The 24258-nt window shown below is 40.8% G+C and overlaps 1 protein-coding gene across 17 annotated transcripts in view; it reads right to left on the bottom strand.

Moving 5' to 3' along the window:
• Positions 1-15342: 15342 nt before the first annotated feature.
• KLHL5 (kelch like family member 5) overlaps positions 15343-24258 on the bottom strand; it is a 79232-nt gene continuing 70316 nt past the window's right edge. For all 17 annotated transcript variants that reach the window (XM_084971739.1, XM_084971752.1, XM_084971754.1 and 14 more), the window contains 3 exons: positions 23022-23234; positions 20595-20766; positions 15343-16718 (listed from right to left, as the gene is read on the bottom strand). In XM_084971739.1, coding sequence (XP_084827865.1) covers positions 16662-16718; positions 20595-20766; positions 23022-23234 — 442 coding nt within the window. In that variant the 3' untranslated portion in view covers positions 15343-16661. The remainder of the gene's footprint in view (positions 16719-20594; positions 20767-23021; positions 23235-24258) is intronic.

Genomic DNA, 24258 nt, shown 5'->3' with positions numbered 1-24258 from the left:
CGAGCTGATCACACCTTGCTCCTTGACTCTATAAGACTCCTCTCTACCCCGGGGGGGCCCACCGACGTTGAGGCCTGCTGTGTTCCCTCTTTGCCTGGCAAAGAAATAGCTACTCTATTACTTCCAAAACTCTGTCTCCATCTATCTTTCTCTCTTTCTCTTTCTTTCTTCCTTTTCCTTCCTTCCTTCCTTTATTTTTCTTTCCTCCCCTCCACGGCACATGGACAATCCTAGGCCAGGGATTGAATCTGAGCTGCAGTTGCAACCCACACCACAGCTGTGGCAATGCCAGATCCTTAACCCACTGAACTGGGCTGGGGATGGAGGCTGCACCTCTGAGGTAACCTGAGCTGCTGCAGTCAGCATCTTAACCCACTCTGCCACAGCAGAAACTCCATAATTCTATTCAGCACCAGTGTACAGAGGCAGCCGAGATTTCAGAACATTATTTTGTAGAATGACCCTCAGTTTTGCCTTGATATTGTCTCACAATTAGATTCAGGTCATGCATCTTTGGCAGGAATATCACAGGGGTGATGCTGTGTTCTTCTCATCCCATCCTATCATGTGGCATACGATTTGGATTTGTCCCATTAATGATGTTGGTCACTTGATTTAATTGGTGTCTGCCAGGCTTCTTAGCTTTAGAGTTATCCTTTGCCTCTGTCACAAGTGAACACTCGGAAAGGGGAAGATGTTTTAAAATCATCTAAGTATCTCATTCCTCATCAAACTTTCGGTTTATGTGTTTATATCTGTATGGGCTCCTATTTTATTCAAAGGGGTATATGTTCATTACTCTGGTTTATTTTTATGCTTAAATTGGCTCCCGTTTGGCCACTGGAAGCCCCTCACATCTGGCCTCTGTGTCCTTTTGCTATGCCTCCAGCATTCTTTGAGCACAGCCTTGTTTATTAGCGCAAGCTGTTCCAGGTTCACCTTGTACTTTCCCTGCCTCATCTCTGGAATTAGCCAGTTTTCCAAGCATCTTTCATTCTCTTTGGTAGAAAATGGTATTTAGAAGACAAGATCTGGGCAGAAGGTGTGATTTTCTTAGTCTGCTAGTCCCAGATGCTTTCTGCGGGCTCTCTTAGGGGAAATCCATCTATCTAGGTATCTAGCTAGCTATCTACCTATTGCCTATCTAAATCTATCTTGAAAACTGAGTTTGTACAGATATTTCCAATTCTAATTCAATACTACAGTGGTCATTCCAGATTTTTTTCTCCCATTTTCTGTATTTATAACTCTTTCCAACAATGAGAATCTAGTCTTTCATTATTTATTTATTTATTTTTTTTGCCGCACCCACAGCATGTGGCCAGGGATTGGCCTCACTACAGTTGTGACAGCTGTGGCAATGCCAGATCCATACCCCACTGTACCACGTGGGAACGTCCTCCTTCTCCTTAATAAGACCACTACTTTTGATCAACCCCCTTTAACCAGTTCCAGTGGCTGCAGGGTTTTCCCACACTACCAAGCAATTCTCTGATACCATCTGGGTGTCCTAATTCAACTCAATTCTGATACTACCTGGAAAAATTGCCAAATCCCTCAGGTTAAAGGTTCCATCTTACACAACGGCCGCCCCCTCCCCACCCACCCCCACATTCCTGACACCCATCTCAAGGCCAGGAGTCACATCTGATTCTGACCAACCAGCTATAGATTGGAAGTTTCAACAGCCTCTTCCTTGGAGTCCATCAATGTGCTAGAGCTGCCCATAGAAACAATTTACTTACCAAGTTTATAAAAAGATATAACCCAGGAACAGCCAGATGGAAGAGAGGCACAGGGCAAGGTGTGGAGAAAGGGTTCAGAGGATCCATGCCTTCAATGACCACTCCACCCTCTGCCAATCTGCACGTGTTCACCAACCCAGAAGCTCTCTGCATGCCGTCCTTTTGGGCTTTTATGGAGGTTTCATTACAAAGACATGATTGGTCAAATGGTTGGTCATTGGTCATTGGTTCAACCTCTTCCCTCCCTTTAAGTCAGAGAGGCGGGGCTGAATGTTCCATCTCTAATCACGATAAGTGGGTTCTCCTGGCAACGTTCCCAAAGTCACCTCATTAACACAATGAAAAGACACCTTTATCCTCTTCGGCTCAGGAAATTCCAACGGTTTAGGAACTCTGTGGCAGAAACTGGAAGATGAAATATATATTTCTTTTTTTTTTTTTCTCCATTTATGGCCACACCTGCAGCATGTGGAAATTCCCAGGCCAGGGATGAATTGGAGCGGCAGCCGAGGCCTATGTTACAGACACAGCAATGCCAGATCTGAGCCAAATATGTGAACTACAACATAGTTTGCAGCAATGCTGGATCCCTATAACCCACTAAGCGAGGCCAGGGATTGAACCACATCCTAAGAGAGACAATGTTAGGTCCTTAACTCATTGAGCCATAATGGGAACTCTCATACTTCTTATTGTAAATCACAATATGACACCCTTGTATGCAAACACTCTCTAATCCTTGCCTCACTCCCCCATCTGCTGAGATTCCTGCCCTTCTGTGCTGGGCTCTATAGTCCTCTTTCCAGGTTTTCCTTGTGTTACCAACCCCCCAACCCTCACCCCTTCACCTTCCTCAGGAGCTCTGAGCTCAGGCTCTGACTTTCCAGGGCCAGGCTGCCCCAGGTAAGTGGTTTACCCTCCTTACCTTGCTTGGGGTCTGACACCCTATACCAGGCCACCCTCTCCTCTGTAGGATGTTCTCTTGACCCCACTTGAACTGCATTATCCCACTCTGGGCCACCAGGATGTCCCCCAACACCACTGCAGATGCCATTCTTGCCGTGCTCCACCTAATGGCTTTAGATTGCATTATTAGGAATGGAATATGATTTTTTAAGGAAATTTAAATTATTGACTATGTTTTTATCTGAATAGTTTAATTCTCCAGTGGGTCATTCAGGTTCTCTTACCTGCTTTTTGTTTTGTTTTGATTTTTGTTTTTGGCTGTGCCCCCAGATCCTAAATCTGCTGAGCTGCATGGGAAGTCAGCCACTCTTATCACTCTTATCAACTTTTCATTTATGTATTTATTTATTTACTTACTTTCTTTGCTTTTCAGGGTCACACCCACGGCATATGGAAGTTCCCAGGCTAGGGGTTGAATCAGAGCTATAGCTGCCAGCCTACAGCCATAGCAACTCAGGATCTGAGCCACATCTTCGACCTACACCACAGCTTATGGCAACGCCAGATCCCTGACCCACTGAGTGAGGCCAGGGATTGAACCCACATCCTTATGAATACTAATCGGATTCGTTTCTGCTGCATCACAATAGGAACTCCCTCTTATCTACATTTAAATGGGCTTAGCAACAAAATCAGATGGTACTTTGGGTTGAAATTCTGGTAGACAATATATATTTTTCAAGGGCTGTTGTTTTTACTTTCAAAACTTTGTAACACTTGATGGTTTATACTCTGTTCTTTATTTTCCCTTTCCCTGTTCAACTTCATGATATCCCCTGTAAACCACTTTTTTTTTTCTCATTGGAATCTTCTGTTTCTTTCTTTTTTCTTCTAGTATTTAGTAACTTTTTTTTTTCATTTCTCCAAGGAAGGGTCCATAGGTTGGTATGACACAGTCTAAGATGGCCAGAATAGGTTTTGTTGTTAATTTGTGCAGAAAAACAAGAGAACGGGGAGTTCCCATCGAGGCTCAGCAGAAACGAATCCGACTAGCGTCCATGAGGATGCAGGTTCGATCCCTGGCCTTGCTCAGTGGGTTAAGGATCCAGTGTTGCCGTGAGCTGTGGTGTAGGTTGCAGATGCGGCTCAGATCCTGTGTTGCTGTGGCTCTGGTGTAGGCTGGCAGCTGTAGCTCTGATTTGACCCCTAGCCTGGGAACTTCAATAAGCTGTGGGTGTGGCCCTAAAAAGCAAAAACAACAACAAACAAAAACAAAAGCAAGAGAACATCCCTTTCTCCCTCTGAATCGACTTTTAGGTAGAACCCGAGATTTACTTCCACGGCTCTGTTGAACTTCTAAAGCTGAAGTTTAATTGGAGCTGGGCAAGGGAATCAGATCTTGAAAGGTGTATCCAGATGCTAAATATTAGTTTAAAATTTTAAGATATAACTTAAATTCAGAGTTGCTTACCATTTCCTACAAAAGCAGTGGATTCCTCAAGTCATGGGATTTCCCACCTGGGATCCTCCATGTCGCTGCTGTGAAATTTGGGAGGCAAGAGGCATTAAACCAAACATGATAGTCAAACTGCTTTCTGTGCCTTGAGTAATAAAGTCCTTTTTCTTTGATGCGGAAGTTTTGTGTTTTCTGCCAGCATCCACAAAATAGTAACAGGCTAACTTACTAGCTTGCAAACAGGACAGAATCGAATCCCAGACCTTAATAACCAGCCAATCCTTCGTGAGTCCAAACCCCCAGTAAAGCACATAATTCTTGACATCACACCTTCCCTGTTCAAATTGTTGTATGCGTTCTGTCTCCTGATTGGACCCCTATTAATACATCATAGCTAAAGAATCATCTTCCTCAAGAATTTTAAAGCATTTGTCGCTCTTAAATTAGACTAAACTTTTCATGATGGATTTATGACTTTCTAATAATGGCTCATCTTCTTATCTCCATCCATGACTGCTCTACTCAGCATCCCTGCTCTTTACTATATCGAGGCAACAATCCTTCTCTGTACCCAGGACATTAAATATGTCATTCTCCCTAAAATGCCCTTTTTGTGTCCTCTCACCACAGAGAAGTACTTAGTAAGAGTCTGTGTGTGTTTGTGGGTGTGTGTGCATTCATGCACATAATAGGCAGAACCATCCGGGCTGTTCCTACTTTATTAAAAGGAAAAACTTAAAATGTAGCACATATGTGTTGAGGGCACTATCACAATGTGACCTTGACATCAAATATGTGTCATCCTATTCGATCAAGACTGTCAGAACTCACCTCTATGTGACAATCTTGCACAGGTTTGTTTCTTTTTACACGCCCTATGGTCATATACATTTGGTTGGTTTTTAAATCTGGCTCTGTTATTTACTGGCTAGTGTCTATATCCTTAAGTATGAATAATCATATCTACTTCATAGGGCTATTTCAAAAATTAAATGTATAATATACATATGAAGTGCTTAGCATGCAGTATCTGCCACATATTCAAGCTCACTCAAACTCCCTGTATTTCAGTAAGCAATGACCTTAGGTAACCTATCAATTGATATTTTGTAGGTTTTACAATATTCTGAAATGCTCAAACATTATATAATACAAATATATTAATGGCAGTCAATGCAGTGAGCAATACACAAGACTAGATAGATTAGAGAAGAAACATCTTTCATCATATTTTGAATAATTACAGAATTGCTTAGTTTAATGAAATTCACAAATTTTAGTTTCAGGTGGTTTTTTTTTTTTTTTTTTTTTGGCCATGCCTGCAGCATATAGAAGTTCCAAGGCCAGGGATTGACCCCTCAGCACAGCAGCAACCCAAGCTGCTGCAGTGACAACGCCAAATTCTTAATCTGCTGAGCCAACAGGGAACTGCCACAAATTTTAGCATTGTTGATGCTGATAGGAATGAGAGAAATGTTTTATTGAAATGTATAGAGAGGACATTTTCCTCATGTCATTTCTCTAAAATTAATTTCCTAGGTACTTATTATTCTGTTTAAATAGATTTCAGAAAAACGATCTTCCTTGACTGGTAGAAACTGCCAGGGAATATATCTGGGTCTGGAATTTTCTTTGTGGGAAGATTTTCTTTCAATGATTATGACTATTCAGATTTTCTCCTTCTTCCATAATGTCAGTCTGGACTACATACAGCTTTACAGGGGAGTTGGCTTGCAGTCATCTGTTCTCAGAGATTCGGAGGCACTGTCTTTAACTTTCTTATTTGCTTGTGCATTTATTTTCAGTCTCCTGAAAATGGGGAATGAGGTAGGTGTTCCTTTTGCTTGCCATTTCCCTGAAGCAGTAGCATGTTGGGGTCCCAGCTTTATGTAGGTAGAGTCTGAGACATGTCTTGGATTTAACTTTCCTAGCCCGAGCCCTGGAAGGCCAACAAAGGCGAAGAAAAGCTTCCTGGGTTTGGCAAGTGCCCTCAGGGTAAAAGAACTCACGGCTCTTCTCATTTTTTAAGTCTCTCCTTCTACTTGAATTTTTGCCCTCGTAATCCTTAATATTTTGTCTGTTCCTCAGTGCTTTAAAGAAAGTATATTTTCTTCAAATTTTTGGTTCTTTAAGCACGACGATTCATCTGAAAAATCTACTCAATCATATCCAGAAACCAAAATCTGCTCCGAAGTTGACTCTGGTTTGGAAAGCTACCTTTCATGTTAGATCATCACAAATATCTTCCTAAGTAACTTTGTTAAAAAGATTTCATTTTCTCTGGAAAAATATTATACAGCCCCATGGAGTTAATGTAATTTGGTAAAATTTCATCTGACAGTGAAACCGCTAAAATGGTATATTGTTTTAAAATAAATTATCTTGCACATGCTAATAAAGCTGGCAAAGTATTATCTCACAGTGGTCCTCAGGGAACTTGAGCAGATAAAAATGATTTGCAGTCTCATAATTATGTGAATAAATGGTTCTCAAAGAAGTATTAGAGGGTGATTGAAAAGTTTGCTTCTATGGTGTGATACTGCCTTAGCGTGTTCTGGCTGCTACTGCAAAATACCGCAGACTGGGGGGCTTACAAACTGCATAAATTTATTGCTTATGGTTCTGGAGGCTAGAAGTCTGAGATCAGGGTGCCAGGAGGGGTGAGTGAGGGTCTGCTTCCGGTGGCCGACTTTCACTGTGTCCTCACATAGCAGAAGGGGCAGGGCCCTTCATGTAGCCTCTTTTATAAGGCACTAATCCCATTTATCAGAGTTTCACCCTCATCATGTCTCAAAGGTCCCTCATCCCTTCCTAAAGGTTCCCACCTACGAATTCCATAACTTTGGGGGGATAGGATTTCAATAGATGAATTCTGGGGGGAACACAAACACCCAGACTACACAGCTAACCCCGAGGACCTTGATTTGAAGAAGTTGCTAAGTCAAGGATACGGTCTGAGAGGAGCGCAAACCACTACTCTGTGAGATCGGCCTACCTAATGATTTTTGATGTGGCTACACAGAACCATCTGGGTTCTGGCTGGGACTGGTATCCTGAGATGTTGTCTCTGGGGTAGAGGCCAAGCATTTAGGTAGTTTAGAAGTTCTTCAAGTAATCCTAATGTGATGCCGTGGTTAAGAATCACTGGACTGGGTAGTTCAAGCAATGGGGCACTAACGCCTCTAGGAGTCTCAATTCTGTCTTGAGATGGATTAGAATTGGGATCTTGGGATGGTTATCCCGAGATGTCATGTCTGGTGGTACCAATGTCAAGACGTGGTCAGATGATACTCAACCCACATTATTGCATGCTGGAGCTGGAAGGACCTAAGCAATTCTTTAGTCCCATCTTCTCAATGACTATTTCTTATGATGATGGATTTATGTAAAATGAATTATTATACAATTTGCCTATCACCCAAATATTTTTTTTTTTTGTCTTTTTGTCATTTCTTGGGCCGCTCCCGCGGCATATGGAGGTTCCCAGGCTAGGGGTCCAATCGGAGCTGTAGCTGCCAGCCTATGCCAGAGCCACAGCAACGTGCGATCCGAGCTGCGTCTGCGACCCACACCACAGCTCACGGCAACGCCGGATCGTTAACCCACTGAGCAAGGGCAGGGATCGAACCCTCAACCTCATGGTTCCTAGTCGGATTCGTTAACCACTGCGCCACGATGGGAACTCCTATCACCCAAATATTGAGTAAAATGTCCAGGACATTTGAAAAACTTGTCGCAATATTGCTGGGAGAAGGGAAAATAGACCATGTATATTTCAGCTGTTAGTGGTCCGTAAACAAGGACAGAGGGAAGACCAGGCAGATGGATGCTATGGTGGCTTGTGTGCAGACTGCACCTCTGGCAGTTATTATGACCCGTCTGGAGCTTCTCCATGTTATGTGGAGTCATGTACAGCCAGAAGGATAATTGCCATCCTTCATTTGAGTAAAACAATAAATTAGCTGACATTTCCCTCTATTCCTCGGCATGCATCTGATGCTGCCGTCAGCTCCTCAGGGCTTCTCAATTCCCAAACATACTGTGGTGTTCCCACTTCCATGTTCATGCTTTCCACCCCTCTCCTAATTTTACCACCACCCCTCCTATGTAAATAAGGAAATCTCATGGTTTTTTATTTGTTTCAAGATTCAGAATCTGCATTACTGGAAACCTGCATCCCGGTACCTCTGAGGTGACTTACTGCAAGGACCTAGCCTAGCTCATATTTATAGTCAACAAATAATTAGCCTGTTGTGTGAACGTCTAACCGTAGACAAAAAGCTAAGTGCTGCAGGAGACACACACAAAAAAGTGCCCTTAAGAAGCTGACATTCTCAAATCTGACTAGCATCCATGAGGATGCAGGTTCCATCTGTGGCCTCGCTCAGTGGGTTAAGGATCTGGCATTACCATGAGCTGTGGTGTAGGTCACAGATGTGGCTTGGATCCTGTGTTGCTGTGGCTGTGGTGCAGGCCAGTGGCTACAGCTCCGTTTTGACTCCCAGCCTGGGAACCTCCATGTGCTGCAGGCGAGGCCCTAAAAAGACAAAAAGAAAAAAAAAAGAAAAGAAGAAACTGACACTCTCTCCCCTCCTTTGTGTATGATAATTGTGTAAAATTTAGTCTCCTGACTGTTTTGCTCAATGCCTTATGGATCTGGAAGTTTCTGAGTACATGAATTCTCAGTTGGATTAACTGACTCCCCCAGTCCTCTGTAGCTTTGCTGAGTTTCTGATACAGAATCAGACAGATAAGTAGGTCAGCTTTTAAAACTAAAGTTACTACCCAGCATTTTCTTTCTCTGAAGTTCTCACACAGCACAGCTATTCTCGTCCCTGACATAGACGGCTCTTGAATGACAGCCTCATGACTCCAACAGCTTGGACAATGACAGCCTTTTCTCCAACCTCATGGCTCCAGCTGCCACTAAGCAGAGACCTCTTTCCTTCCATGAAATTTACTCCATGTCTGTCACTTTTGAATGGCTCAGTTTATCTTGTGCTTTAGATTTATAAAGATGCATAACTTTAAAGAAAACCATTTAAAAAATTTAGCTGATTGTAATTCTTAATTTCAAGCACAGTGTGTTTACTATTTTTTAAAAGTGACAACAGACTTTTTCTGAGGAGCATTTATTCAGAAAAATAAACAATCTGACTAGTTTTGAAACTAGTCACAGTAACTTTAATACCCTGAGCACACTATCCTCTACAGCATAACCAAATGGTCATTGAATCATTGTGGGCCTTCCTAACCTATATTAGTTTTGTTTTTGTTTTTGTTTTTAATATCCTGAGGCATATGGAGTTCCTGGACCGGGAATTAGATCCAAGCCACAGTTGTGACCTACACCAACAGCTGCACAACACCGGATCCTTAACCCACTGTGCTTGGCCAGGGATCAAACCCGTGTCCTAGAGCTCCAGAGATGCCGCTGATACCACTGCACCACAGCAGGAACTCCTTATATTAATTATGTTTAAGGTTCAAACATACAAGTAACATTCACTCACTAATATAAAACTATTTTAAAATACCTCAATTGCATTTAATTGTTGTTGTTGTGTTTTTTTTTTTTTTTTTTTTTTTTTTTGTCCAAAAGAAATAACAACTAATGGAACTAACTTCAGCTCGGGCTGAACTGTTTTCCATAGTGGAAGCACTCCCACCATCAGTGAATGAAGGTTCCAATTTCTCCAAATTCTTTCCAACACTTGCTATTTTTTTTTTTTTTTGTTGTTTTTAAAATTATAGTCATCCTAGTGGATGCAAAGCGGTACCTCATTGTGGTTTGGATTCGCTTTCCTAATAACTAATATGTGGAGCATCTGTCATGGGCTTGTTGGCCATTTGTATATCTTCAATGGAGAAATGTCTCTCCAACTCATTTGCCCATTTTATAATTAGATTGTCTTTTTGTTGTTGAGGGTAAGAGTTCCTTGTATATTCTGGATATTAGACTTTTATCAGATGTATGATTTGCAAATGTTTTCTCCTGTTTTGTGGGTTGTCTTTTTCACTTCCTTGATAGTGTTCTTTGATGCATGGACATTTAGAATTTTGTTAAAGTCCAATTTATCTTTTCTTTCGGTGCTTGTACTTTTGATGTCACACAAGAAACCATTACCAAATCAAAGGTCATGGGAGATTTATACCTATGTTTTTTTCTTCTATTATCATAGTTTTATGATCTTTGATGTACACTGAGTTTATGTATATATGTTGTAAAGTAAGGGTCTAACTTCATTCTTTTGCACAGGAATATCCAAGATCATTGAAGATTATGTCTCCACTCACCGGCCAAAAAATCAACTGATATATATCAACTATAGTTTATTTCTGGACTTTCTACTTTATATGTTTATCTTTACACCAGTACCACCCTTCTGATTATTGTATCATTGTAATAAATTCTTTTTTTTTTTTGGTCTTTTTGCCATTTCTTGGTCCACTCCCACCACATATGGAGCTTCCCAGACTAGGGGTCAAATCGGAGCTGTTGCTGCTGGCCTACACCACAGCCACAGCAACACGGGATCCGAGCCACATCTGCAACCTACACCACAGCTCATGGCAACACTGGATCCTTAACCCACTGAGCAAGGGCAGCGATGGAACCCGCAATCTCATGGTTCCTAGTCGGATTTGTTAACCACTGAACCACAACAGGAACTCCTCATTGTAATAAATTTTGAAGGAAATGTTAAGTTCTTCAACTTTGTTCTTTTTCAAGATTCTTTTTTTGTGCTCTTTTGGGTCCCTTGCAATTCCATATGAATTTTTGGATCAGCTTTTCCATTTCTGCAAAAAAAAAAAAAAAAAAAAAAAAAAAAAAAGCCACTGGGTCTTTGAGGGGGTGGCATTGAATCTGTAGACGAGTTTGTGAGTACTGCCATCTTAACACTGTCTTCCAATCCATGAAAATGAGATGTCTTTCCATCTAGAGATCTAGGTCTTTAATTTCTTTCAGCAATGTATTGTACTTTGCAGTGTACAAATCTTGCAGCTCCTTGGTTAAATTTATTCCTGAGTATTTTATTCTTTTTTTTTGTTTTTGTTTTTGTTTTTTTGCTTTTTAGGGCCAAACCTGTGGCTTATGGAGGTTCCCAGGCTAGGGGTCTAATTGAAGCTGTGGCCACCAGCCTATGCCACAGCCATAGCAATGTGGGATCCGAGCCAAGTCTGCAACCTACACCACAGCTCACGGCAATGCCAGATCCTTAACCCACTGAGCGGGGCCAGGGATCGAACCCACAGCCTCATGGTTCCTAGTCAGAGTCGTTTCTGCTGTGCCACATGGGAACTCCAATTTTTGATGCTGTTTTATTAATTTCCTTCTTAGATTTTTTTTTTTTTGGCCAGTGTATAGAAATCAGCTGACATTTGTGTTGATCTTATATCCTGCAACATTAATGAATTTATTAGCTCTAATAGTTTGTGTATGTGGATTCTTTAGGATTTTTAATATACAGGATCATGTTAGCTGCAAATGAAGAGAGTCTTATGTCTTCATTTCTAATTGGTGGGAGTGAGCATTTTCCTGATCTTAGAGGGAAACTTTTCAATCTTTCATCATATTGTTGCTGTGGGTTTTTCATGCTTGTCTTTTAAACAGGTTGAGGAAATTCCATTCTCTTCCTAGTTTGCTGAGTGCTTTACCATGAAAGGGTATTGATTTTTGTATATGCTTTTTCTTATCAAGACGATCGCATTGTTTATTTTCCCTTCATTCCATTTTTTTTTAAACAGCAAAGAATTCTATTTTCATGTCACTGTTCTAGTTTCTTCAGGCTGAGCGCTCTACATTTTATTATCACATTGATTGATTTTTGTATATTGAACCATCCCCATATTCCTGCAATAAATCTTAGTCTGTCATGGTATATAATATATCTTTGGCTTAGGTATCAACTCTATAGAAGGAATTAGGAAGTGTTACCTCCTCTTCTATTTCTCAGAAGAGTTATAGGAATTGGTGGCAATTCTTCCAAACTGCCAAATTTGAATTCTATCAAGTTCTGGGTTTGTACTTTGTTTTTTTGTTTTGTTTTGTTTTTTGTTTTTTTTTGTGTTTTTGCCTTTTCTAGGGCCACTCCTGTGGCATATGGAGATTCCCAGGCTAGGGGTCTAATCGGAGCCGTAGCCATTGGCCTACGCCGGAGCCACAGCGACACGGGATCCGAGCCACGTCTTCAACCTACACCATAGCTCACGGCAACGCTGGATCCTTAACCCACCGAGCAAGGCCAGGGATCGAGGCGGCAACCTCATGGTTCCTAGTTGGATTCGTTAACCACTGTGCCACGACGGGAACTCCTGGGTTTGTGCTTTCTTTGTTGAGAGGTTTTTGATTATTGATTCAATCTCTTTATTTGTTATAGATCTATTTAGATTTTTTATTTCCTCTCGAGTCAGTTTTGGTAATTTGAGTATTTCTAGGAATTTGTCCATTTCATCTAGGTTACCTTTTTTGTTGGCAATAAAGTTTTTTTTTTTTTTTTTGTGTTGTTGTCTTTTAGGGCCTCACCCAGATCTGAGCCACACCTGTGACCCACAGCCCATGGCAATGCTTAATCCACTGTGACAGCCGAGGGATTGAACCATCCATCCTCATGGATGCTAGCTGGATTCATTTCTACTGAGCCATGATGGGAACTCCACTAAAGTTTATTTATTTATTTTGGTCTTTTTGCTATTTCTTGGGCTGCTCCCGCGGCATATGGAGGTTCCCAGGCTAGGGGTCCAATCGGAGCTGTAGCCACCAGCCTAAGCCAGAGCCACAGCACCTCGAGATCCGAGCCGAGTCTGCAACCTACACCACAGCTCACGGCAACGCCGGATCATTAACCCACTGAGCAAGGGCAGGGATGGAACTCGCAACCTCATGGTTCCTAGTCGGATTCGTTAACCACTGCGCCACAAAGGGAACTCCAGTAAAGTTTATTTTTGATGAATAAATTTGTTTATAGTTCAGTCATCCAAAATACCATGCACTTTATCTAGTATTTATAAAACTTAAAATGTGTGCTTTTCTTTTTAATTTTTTGGCCTCACCCACAGCATGCAGAAGTTCTGGGCCAGGGATCAAATCCTTGCCACAGCAGTAACTGGATCCACAGTAGTGACAATGCCAGATCCTTAACCCCCTGAGCCAGCAGGGAACTCCAAAAGGTATGTTTTTTTGGCAACTACTTTTCGAAAGCAAAATGTATATAAAATTCCATAAAAGATTTCAACAAAATTTCCTCCCCAAAATTTCCAATAAGATTGTGACTGATACATTTTACTTCTAAAAAGCATAAACTTTCTTCACTTTTCTTTTTATTAAAATGAGTTCTCACATAAAATGAAATTTCTTTTTTCTACCTAGAAGCAGGAGAAATAAAAGAATGGCCTCCTCAGTGAGACTGCCTGCATTCGAATCCCTGCTCTGCCATGTACTTGCTATAGATAATCTTGGTGCCTTGGTTTCCTCATGTGTAAAAAGAGGAATAAATCAGAGGTCCCTGGTGGCCTAGTGGTTAAAGGATCCAGTGCTGTCATTGCTGTGCCTTGGGTTATTGCTGTGATGTGGGTTTGATCCCTGGCCTGGGAACTTCTGCATGCCATGGGCATGTCCAAAAAAAAAAAAAAAAGAGGAATAATAATATCACTTACCTCATAAGGCTGTTGTGACGATTAAGTGCACTAACACATGCAAAAAAACATGGTTCATAATAAGCATTCCATAATTATTAGCAAGTATGATTTTTCATAAGCGGTTGTTGACTGAGGTTAAAATAAAGAGCAGCTAGACATCTCAATGGACAAGCTAACAGTAAAAGTCAAGGGAACAACACTGGAGGCTGCATACAAGGAAGAGCCACACTTTCCTCTAGATTTACAAGATCCAACATTAGGAGAGGAATAAATGTTCTGGCAAATGCCGTCACTAGAAGAGAAATGATTTTCTTCACGAGTATCCAGGAGAGCAGAGCCTACTGACTGCAAAACTGCATCAGAGAGGCCCTCTAGCGGTGGAGAAAATGAAAGCGACTGTTCTAACGACTCCCATAGAAGAAAGGAAGCTCCTCAGACAAGAGAGCCAGTTTCCTTACCTAAGACGAATTTGGCTCCACTGTGGGCACAGAGCGTGGCTGATGAGTGTTCAAAGGAATGATCATAAGTAGAAGTACCTTCCTTTCAAGTCACAGGGCTAAGCCTACAAGAAGGGATGTGTACTCACACGTTTCTGCTTTGGAAATTTTTCTTTTGTTTCTTACAGCTTTTCCTCTTCTTCGCTCCTTTATCCTAAATACAGAAATACACTCTACAGCTGATCCCTCCTTGTCAGGAAAATAACTGAATCCATATCCACACTATGACGAATAGATAAAATATTGATGTATTTGTCACTGTCATTGTTATTTTCTTAGCAGGGTATTTATTTAGGGAATAGAAGTACTAAGTTTCTTGGTTTCAAAAGCAGAAACACTTCATGAGCATTCAAAATCAGTTCAAAATAATTTTTTTTTTTTTGGGCCATGCCCATAGTTCCCAGGCCAGGGACTGAAGCTGCACCACAGCAGTGACTCGAGCCACAGCAGTGACAACAACGCAAGGTCCTTAATCTGCTGAGCCACCAGCAACTCCAAATTTGTTTTTAATTTTTTCTGTCTTTTGTCTTTTTAGGGCCGCACCTGTAGCATATGGAGGTTTCCAGGCTGGGGGTCTAATCGGAGCTGTAGCCACTAGCCTACACCACAGCTCACGGCAACGCCGGATCCTTAACCCACTGAGTGAGGCCAGGGATCAAACCCGCAACCTCATGGTTCCTAGTCGGATTCGTCTCTGCTGTGCCACGGTGGGAACTCCTTGTTTTTTTTTTTTTTTGTCTTTTATCTTTGTTGTTGTTGTTGTTGTTGCTATTTCTTGGGCCGCTCCCGCGGCATATGGAGGTTCCCAGGCTAGGGGTTGAATCGGAGCTGTAGCCACCGGCCTACACCAGAGCCACAGCAACGTGGGATCTGAGCCTCGTCTGCAACCTACACCACAGCTCACGGCAACGCCGGCTCGTTAACCCACTGAGCAAGGGCAGGGACCGAACTCGCAACCTCATGGTTCCTAGTCGGATTCGTTAACCACTGCGCCACGACGGGAACTCCGGAACTCCTTGTTTTTAATTTTTAAAGGAAGCAACTAAAACAAAGTCTACCCTGTTATAAAATGTAAAAACACATTAATCACAATATAGTATTTTAAAAGATGGGATTTAGTTTATACTTATTTTATATTAAGATATAAATCAATGACCTATATCTTAGAGGATTCATCATAAAATGTTACTGCCCAGTGCATTTTTGCAAACAATAAATAATTCACTGAGAGTATTAACATTCACATGTGTAATTAGAGTTTACAAATGTACAAAACTTTGGGTAATAAACACTTTAAACTTATTTTTTAAACATTCTGTAAGCCCATTCCCCCCCCAAACTGTTTGATTACAAAGAAACACAAAGTATTACTCACAATGGCAAAGATAAGAAATGAGGCAGAGGAAGCAAATACAGACTTGAGAAATATAATATTCAAACAGTTCTGTCAATATCAAAAGACAAAAATCAAGACTTTTTAGTAATATAAAAACAAACATATAATTAAATACTACTTAGGTAAAAGAATATTAGAGGTTATATAACATTTATTTTCCCCATATAAGTTTGCATATCTTAAATTTAATGCAAAACACCATGGTTCAATTCCAACCTAAGAATATCATAACATGGCGTTCTTGGTAAATCTAGATGGAATGAATATTTGAATAGATCCCAAAGATCATATCAAGTTTTTATTTGGTCATTATTTTCACTCTTTAACGGTTTTCTTTATTCACTGGACTAAGCCAATGTGAGAAATAAAATCCATAACCAAAACCAATTTAATACAGCTATTTCTGAAAAAAACCTAATGCATAGTCTTTAGTGTGTCATTAAAATAGTGGTTGTGGTTAAACAAATGGATGAAAATGACTGCGAGTCACATACGATAAAGTTACAAAACAAAATGTTAGAAGTTTTATCTAGTATATCTGCACTGTAATAAAAGAAATCTGAATAACATGAGTACAATGCGCTTGATGATTAAGAAATGAAATTCCCAGTTAACACTGGGTTGTGATTAGGAGTGCTGCATTTGTCCACACAGTTTATATCAGGAGCATATGTTCATAATCCATCAGCTGCAGTTTTTTTTTTTTCCCTCATCCAGAGCATTTGAAGGTTCCTGGGCCACAGATCCCATCCAAGCCACAGTTGTCGCAATGCCAGATCCTTAACCCATCATGCCACAGCAGGAACTCCTGCAGTTTTAACTTACTTAGAAATGAAAGTATTTCATCCTGGTTCATCTGCTCTTTCCTCCCTTGTTTTAAAGTCTTCACTTAGAGATGAGGCACTTTGTGCCCAGGAATGTGGCGGTGCACATCTCCTAAATATGTATCCACGGATAGTAGAATAATTATACTAATTTCATAAAGGAAGAGGATATCTTCATTTAGAAAACAAAGCACTGAGTTATAATTTTACAGTCACCACGCAAGCCCCAGCTCTTCCTAGACACAGTGGAGCAACCTAAAAAAAAAAAAAAAAAAAAAGTATTGGGTTTATAGGTAAAAACATTGATAATACCAAACCACTTGGTGAAATGTTGAAATAGTCTGTACCTGTTGGCAAAGAGCTGCTGCCAGAACCCTGCTGCCCTGGCCTATTGCTCGCCTGTTCCTAAACAAGAACCCCCTCCTGATGCTAAAGCCTCATAGACTAAACTGTTTTGGGGATATGATTGTGCAGTATTTACTCCTCTTTAAGGATTTTTTTTTTTTTTTGCCTTTTCTAGGGCTGCTCCTTCGGCATATGGAGGTTCCCAGGCTAGGGGTTGAATAGGAGCTATAGTCACCAGCCTACGCCAGAGCCACAGCAACACGGGATCCGAGCCGTGTCTGCAACCCACACCACAGCTCACGGCAATGCCGGATCCTTAACCCACTGAGCAGGGCCAGGGACCGAACCCGCAACCTCATGGTTCCTAGTCGGATTCGTTAACCACTGAGCCATGAAGGGAACTCCAAGGATTATTTTTAAACATAGCTCAGGGATTATACTAAATGAAACACAAAGGCCAAAATGATGGACAACATGGATGAGAGGAAATGCTTAAAGTTACTTTGGGACTAATATGGAGAAAATGCACAGGTATTATCCAGAGAGGCTGTGCAAGAGAAGTGTCCTCTCAGAGAGAGTACACGAGATACACCGCGTGCCCGGGGTCTCCTTCCTCTGAAGGAAGCACTAACTTCACATTTACTGATGACCTTCTCTGCATGGCTGAAGCGTCTAAGCCCATTCAACCACTTTTTTAGCAGAGTGAATGCATAATAAACACGACCCACCCAAGAGTAGAATGGATGGTATTTATTATCCTAATCCGAATAGTTGGATTAGGAGTTACCAACTATTATGAATAAAATAAGTCACAAGGATATGTTTTTTTTTTTTTTTTTGTCTTTTTGCTATTTCTTGGGCCACTCCTGTGGCATATGGAGGTTCCCAGGCTAGGGGTCCAATCGGAACTGTAGCCACCGGCCTACGCCAGAGCCACAGCAACGTGGGATCCGAGCCATGTCTGAGACCTACACCACAGCTCACGGCTACGCCGGATCGTTAACCCACTGAGCAAGGGCAGGGACTGAACCCGCAACCTCATGGTTCCTAGTCGGATTCGTTAACCACTGCGCCACGACGGGAACTCCACAAGGATATGTTGTACAAAACAGGGAATATAGCCAATGTTTCATAATAACTATAAATGGCATACATAAACTTTACAATTGTGAATCACTATATTGTATACCTGTAACTTATAATATTATACCTCAAATATACTTCAATAAAACATTAAAAAAATAGTAATGAGAGATGGCATGTAAACCAAAGAGCTATGTGGTCACAGATTATTAATTCTGATACAGAATAATTCAGCAAAAGTATTAATTATCTGTAATAGCAAGTCTGAAATACTGGCCAATAGATTTCCTTATAATTGGCCCAAGGGCTTAAATAAAATACATCTCATAAAAAGAGACTTCTCTTTTTGGGTTCCTTGGTTATCATTCTCAACTACTGCCATGATGGTAGATAATCACAGAATTTCTAATGAAATCCTGTAGCTCTAACTCAAGCCCTCAAATTGTGCCTACTCCCCTTCACCAAGTGATCTCACTTACTTAAGAAACAAGATCAAGGTCATACAACCGAAGTCTCTTTTTCTATCCTTATCTTCATTTAAAAAGCCTCTGTATCTTCCTACACTCATAGTCTCATCTTTTCCTCCAGTCTCGGAGGAAAAGGATCTTTCCTCCACTCTGGGGAGGACCTGTCTTTGCTTCCAATTTTGCTTCTTGCCCTTCAATGTTGCTTTCTCCTTCTAGCATCTGGAATCACTTTCAACTCTCTTATCTTCATCTCTATTATGAAAAAGACCCTAGGGTCAAGTTCCAACTCCACTATTTATTGCCATGTGACCTTGGGTCAGCTATCTAACCTCCCTGTCTCAGGCTTCTCATCCAATATAATGGGGAAAGAACAGTACTTACCTTAGAGGATTGCTGGGAAGATTTCCTAAGTCCTTTAATGCAGTGCTTAGAACAGAGCCAGGTACAGAAGATGTACTCAGTAAGTGTTAACTAACTTTATTTCATCATCATTTTATTTGGCCTTGGACTCGCCCATGACATGTGGAAGCTCCCAGGCCAGGGACTGAACCCATGCCGGAGAATCAACCTGAGTTGCAGCAGTGACAACACTGGATCCTTAACCTGCTGAGCCAACAGGGAATGGCTTCTACATTTCCTTTTCTTCTTTTTTTTTTTGTCTTTTTGTCTTTTCTTGGGCCACACCCAAGGCATATGGAGGTTCCCAGGCTAGGGGTCTAATCGGAGCTGTAACTGCCGTCCTATGCCACAGCCACAGCAACGCAGGATCCAAGCTGCGTCTGCGACCTACACCGCAGCTCATGGCAATTCCGGATCCTTGACCCACTGAGTGAGGCCAGGGATTGAACCTGCAACCTCATGGTTCCCAGTCAGATTTGTTAACCACTGTGCCACAATGGGAACTCCTCTTGTCTTTATTTTTTATACTGTATGGTGGCTTCTGCTTCTATCACATTCTCAAAGGTCCTGACAACTTCATGAATGGCAAATCTTCATCATTCTTCCTTACATTGTTGAATCCTCTCTTCTTTCTTTCTTTCATTTTTTTTTTTTTTTTTTTTTTTTTTATGGTGACACCCATAGCATGTGGAAGTTCCAAAGCCAGGGACCGAATCTGAGCTGCAGCTGTGACCTGTGCCACAGCTGTGGCAATGCCAGATCCTTAACCCACTGAGCAAGGCCAGGGGTCAAGCCCACATCCTCAGAGACCATATTGGGTCCTTAACCCACTGAGCCACAAAAGCAACTCCTTGAGTGCCTTTTATGTACCAGATATTGAACTGAACATAAAATTTTGTGCCAAAGGCACGAATTTCTGATTCTGTCCTGGATGATGATGGAAACAAAGATCTCAAAAGTACCAGGCCCCTCCCAGAAACAGACAAAGACGGAGTTTTTTTTCTGTTAGTAAGCTTCCAGGTCAAGTTTCTTACTTGTTAATATAACTTAGGACTGCCGTCTTTATTAGGGTATAACCAGACATTTGATCTGTTCCCAAACATCAGTGGCTTGAGTATTTAAAAATTATTGCTCATGTTTAGATAAGTGGTTCAATTTTTGTCTCTTCTTTTATTTGGCCATGGTGTGCAGCAAGCAGCTTGATGTGGGATCTCAGTTCCTGCAGTGGTGGAAGCAGTGCGACCTAACCACTAGACCACCAGGGAACTCCTGGTTCAATTTTTTCTACTATCTTTGTTTCTTGTTTTCCACAATCTCCCTTCCCTTTATTACAGCCCTCTTGTGGTCCTATCACCTCTAGTAAGGCCAGAATATCTCATCAAATCTCAGCAAGCAAGTGATGGCAGATAAATTTAATACTACTACTAATAAAAACAACCAACTAATAAAAAATTCTCTGAGTATTAACTTACACTTCAAAGGTAATTTTGGAGTTAAATTTAATCATTCCCTCATTTTTTAAATGGAAGTATAGCTGATTTACAATATTGTGTTAGTTTCTGATGTATAGTGATTCAAATATATATATATATATAAAATTCTTCATATTCTTTTCCATTATGATTTATTATTGAATATCATTCCCTGTGCTCTGTAGTAAGACCTTGTTGTTTATCTAGCTTATTCACTTGTTTTCTTATATTTAATTAAGAGATGACTTTCTTATGCTTACACTATAAATTCTGATATTGGACATAATTGAAAGGATCTCTTTTACCGAAAGAATCGTTTCAACAAAAACAAAGTGGGTGTAATAATGAAAAAAGAAATGCCATACCTGGGTCCACTCATTTGTCTGGGGATCATAGGCCTCCACTGTATTAAGATAAGTCTGTCCATCATATCCTCCAACTGCATATAATTTATCACCAAGTAAACAGACCCCCACAGCATCTCTGCTGATGCTCATAGATGCCACTGCTGTCCACATATCTGTTTTGGGATCATACCTGAAAAAAAAATTTTAGAACTGGAGGTGACCTTATTCTCGCAATATTTTACCTAAAAGTAATTTCATCCTTTAATCCTATCTTATGTGTTATTATCTACTGTAAAAGTACATTTGAAGATATTTTAGAGAAAAATAACAATATTTTCCTGAAAACTTTTAACTTACATATGGTAAGAGTTATTCTGCAGATGCATAACACTTAAACTAGGCAAAAGAGCTAATGTAAATTTTTTTAAAGGTCATTTTTTACCTTTTCTTTTTTGGCCATGCTGTGGCATGTGGAAGTTCCTAGGCTAGGGATTGAACCCACACCACAGCAGGGACCTGGGCCACTGCAGTGACAACTCCGGATCCTTAACTGACTGTGTCACAAGGGAACTCCCCAATATAAATGTTTAAAATTACTTTAAAGTGTTACGTATTTATTTGTTTTTTAGCCACACATGTGGAAGTTCCCGGGCTATTGCCTACTGAAAATTTGAGGAAATCAACACACAAGGCTCTATGTGAGATGACTTACAGCCTCAATCATTGTTAACTGTCCATTTTTGGAGCTTCCTGTTCCTATCATGAACTATGTTAACCAGAACTGCCCCAAATTATCTAAGAGCAGATATATCATAGTAAGATGACCTATATTGCTTCTAATACTTCGTGTATCAATGAACATTTTTTTCACTGAATTCAGTCCTATAGCAGGCCTTCATTTATGGGGCAAAGTGTATAAAGACTTTCATATTCCTTTCCTGGATTATACCATGTAACAAGCATAGTCTAAATTATTTTCTCCCCGATACGAGGGAAATGTAGGTGTAACTATCCTGCTTTCTCAAGAACACCAACTAAATATGCTTATTATTTCACAGAAAGCACTTGTGAGCAACAGAACTTCATTTTATTTTTCATCCTTCTTCTAGTCGTTTATAATTTATTAAGTAATACATACATATATTCAATTAAACTCCCATTGCTCTTCAAAATCCAAAATCCTTACTAAGAGCTCAAGACACTACAGGATCTGCCCCGACCTCCCCCTTGCCCCCAACTCCTCCTTTCCTGCCACTCTCTCCATCACTCTTTGTTCTCCAGCGAGAGTGGCCACCTTCCAGGTTTCAGAATGAAACATGGCTTTCTGCTTGGAGCGTTCATACACACTCCTGTTGACTTTACTTCTAAATCCCTTCATTTCTCTCCATTCCACTGAACAAAGGGGATGGGAGCCTGTCCAGAGCTTTCACTGATGTCAGGCTCTTTACCTGGTCCCATATTTGAGTGTCAAACAAGGATGACTTGTTTAAACTTTGAAGCCTTACTAGACCTTTATTTTTCTTTTCTTTTCTTTTTGTTTTGTTTTTTAGGGCCGCACACATGGCATATGGAAGTTTGCAGGCTAGGGGTCAAAGGGGAGCTACAGTTGCCACCTACAACACAGCCATAGCAATGCGGCATCCTGAACCCACTGAGGGAGGCAAGGGATTGAACCTGCATCCTCATGGATGCTAGTTGGATTCATTTCCGATGCGCCACCATGGGAACTCCTAGCCCTTTATTTTCTTTTATTATTTCATGTTACTTCATTTTATATCAAAATATGTCAGAAATGTCCCACTTCTTTTCACTTCCTTTTCATTTCCTATTTCACATCCCCTAATTCATTCTCAAACTCCTTTTCTTATTAGGTTCCCTGCCTAGTACAAAACAGGTACACGATAAATGTTTGTCATGTGACATGATTAATAAATTATGTAATCAATTCTTTTTTCTTTCTTTTTTTTTTTTTGTCTTTTTGCCATTTTCTTGGGCCGCTTCTGAGGCATATGGAAGTTCCCTGGCTAGGGGTCCAATCGGAGCTGTAGCCACCAGCCTACACCACAGCCACAGCAACGCGGGATCCGAGCTGCATCTGCAACTTACACCACAGCTCACGGCAACGCCGGATCTTTAACCCACTGAGCGAGGCCAGGGATCGAACCTGCAACCTCATGGTTCCTAGTCGGATTCCTTAACCACTGAGCCACGACGGGAACTCCCCTAATCAATTCTAAGGTGAAGTCTGAGAGGCAAATCTGGGTAGGCTGTTGGAGACAGAGGAAGAGATGGCCTGAGCAGACAACGCAGTGTTTACGGAGCTCCTCGGGAATCACCTTGCACGTGATGGATGCCAAATAAAGAGGATGCTATCAAATTCATGCAGAAGTTATCAGAAGCTTAGGTTTGTTCTCTTGCTCCTAGTTGTCATTCACAGGAAATTACCTCTCCACGCAGTCTGAGAGTCTGGAGGTCAAGTTGGACGCGGGCGCATCATGCCCTCCGATGGCATAGAGCAATCCATTCCACGTGGTGACTCCTACGCCGCCTCTCCTTTTAGACATTTGTGCACAGAGTGTCCATTTATTAGTATGAGGATCAAAACATTCTACTGACTTGAGACAAGAACTTCCATCACGACCACCGACTGCATAAAGTCTGTAAAAAGAACAAGCAGAATGATAAATAAAAGACAGTGTTATTATGCATAAGGCAGAGGTTATTCTGATGGTATTTCATTGAATTTGAGATACATCAATTACAAGAAACACTATGTATACATCATATATATGTATCATACACATATATATGTTATGTATCATATATCATTCTGTGCACATATAAAAAAGAAAGCATAAACTCATATGAAAGCAATGATAATTTTTTCACAGCTGCCATCTGCTAGATAAGTTATTATTAATTGTGAAATGCATGGCCATGTAAGAGATGTTTAAGTGTGTCTTATTTTATTTTAAAAAATTTTTTGGGCTGCACCCATGGCAAAAGGGATGGAACCCGTGTCACAGCAGTGACCAAGGCCACAGCAGTGACAACACTGGATCCTTAACCTGCCAGGCTACCAGGGAACTCCTAAAGTGTGTCTTGGAATAGATAAAATGAAGTGTATAAATATACCATGACATTTACCCCAGCAAAAAATGGGCAGAAGATCTAAACAGACAATTTTCCAAAGAAGACATACAGGTGGCCAGAAAACACATGAAAAGATGTTCAACATCACTAATTATTAGAGAAATACAAATCAAAACCACTATGAGGTACGACCTTACACCAATCAGAATGGCTGTCATCAAAACAATAAATGCTGGAGAGGGTGTGGAGAAAAGGTAACCCTATTACACTGTTGGTGGGAATGTAAATTGGTGCAACCACTGTGGAAAACAGGAGGGAGATTCCTCAGAAAGCTAAAAATAGAAAAAATGCATATATAAAGAAATAAAAAAGAAAAAGAATTATCGTTTGATCCAGCAATCCCACTCCTAGGCATCTATCCAGAGAAAACCATGACTTGAAAATATTCCTGTTCCCCAGTGTTCACTGTGGTATTATATACAATAGCCAAGACACAGAAACAACCTAAAGGTCTATCGACAGAGGAGTGGATAAAGAAGATGTGGTACATATACACAATGGAATATTACTCAGCCATTTAACGGAAAGA

The sequence above is a fragment of the Sus scrofa genome, chromosome 8 (genome assembly GCF_054392235.1).
Source record: "Sus scrofa isolate SSC_HxYL_T2T_F1_AM1 chromosome 8, Sscrofa_HxYL_maternal_Yorkshire_Landrace_v2.0, whole genome shotgun sequence".
In the NCBI taxonomy this organism is placed as follows: Eukaryota; Metazoa; Chordata; class Mammalia; order Artiodactyla; family Suidae; genus Sus; species Sus scrofa.
Note: the sequence above shows the minus strand (reverse complement) of the source record. Positions and strands in the feature narration are given on the sequence as shown.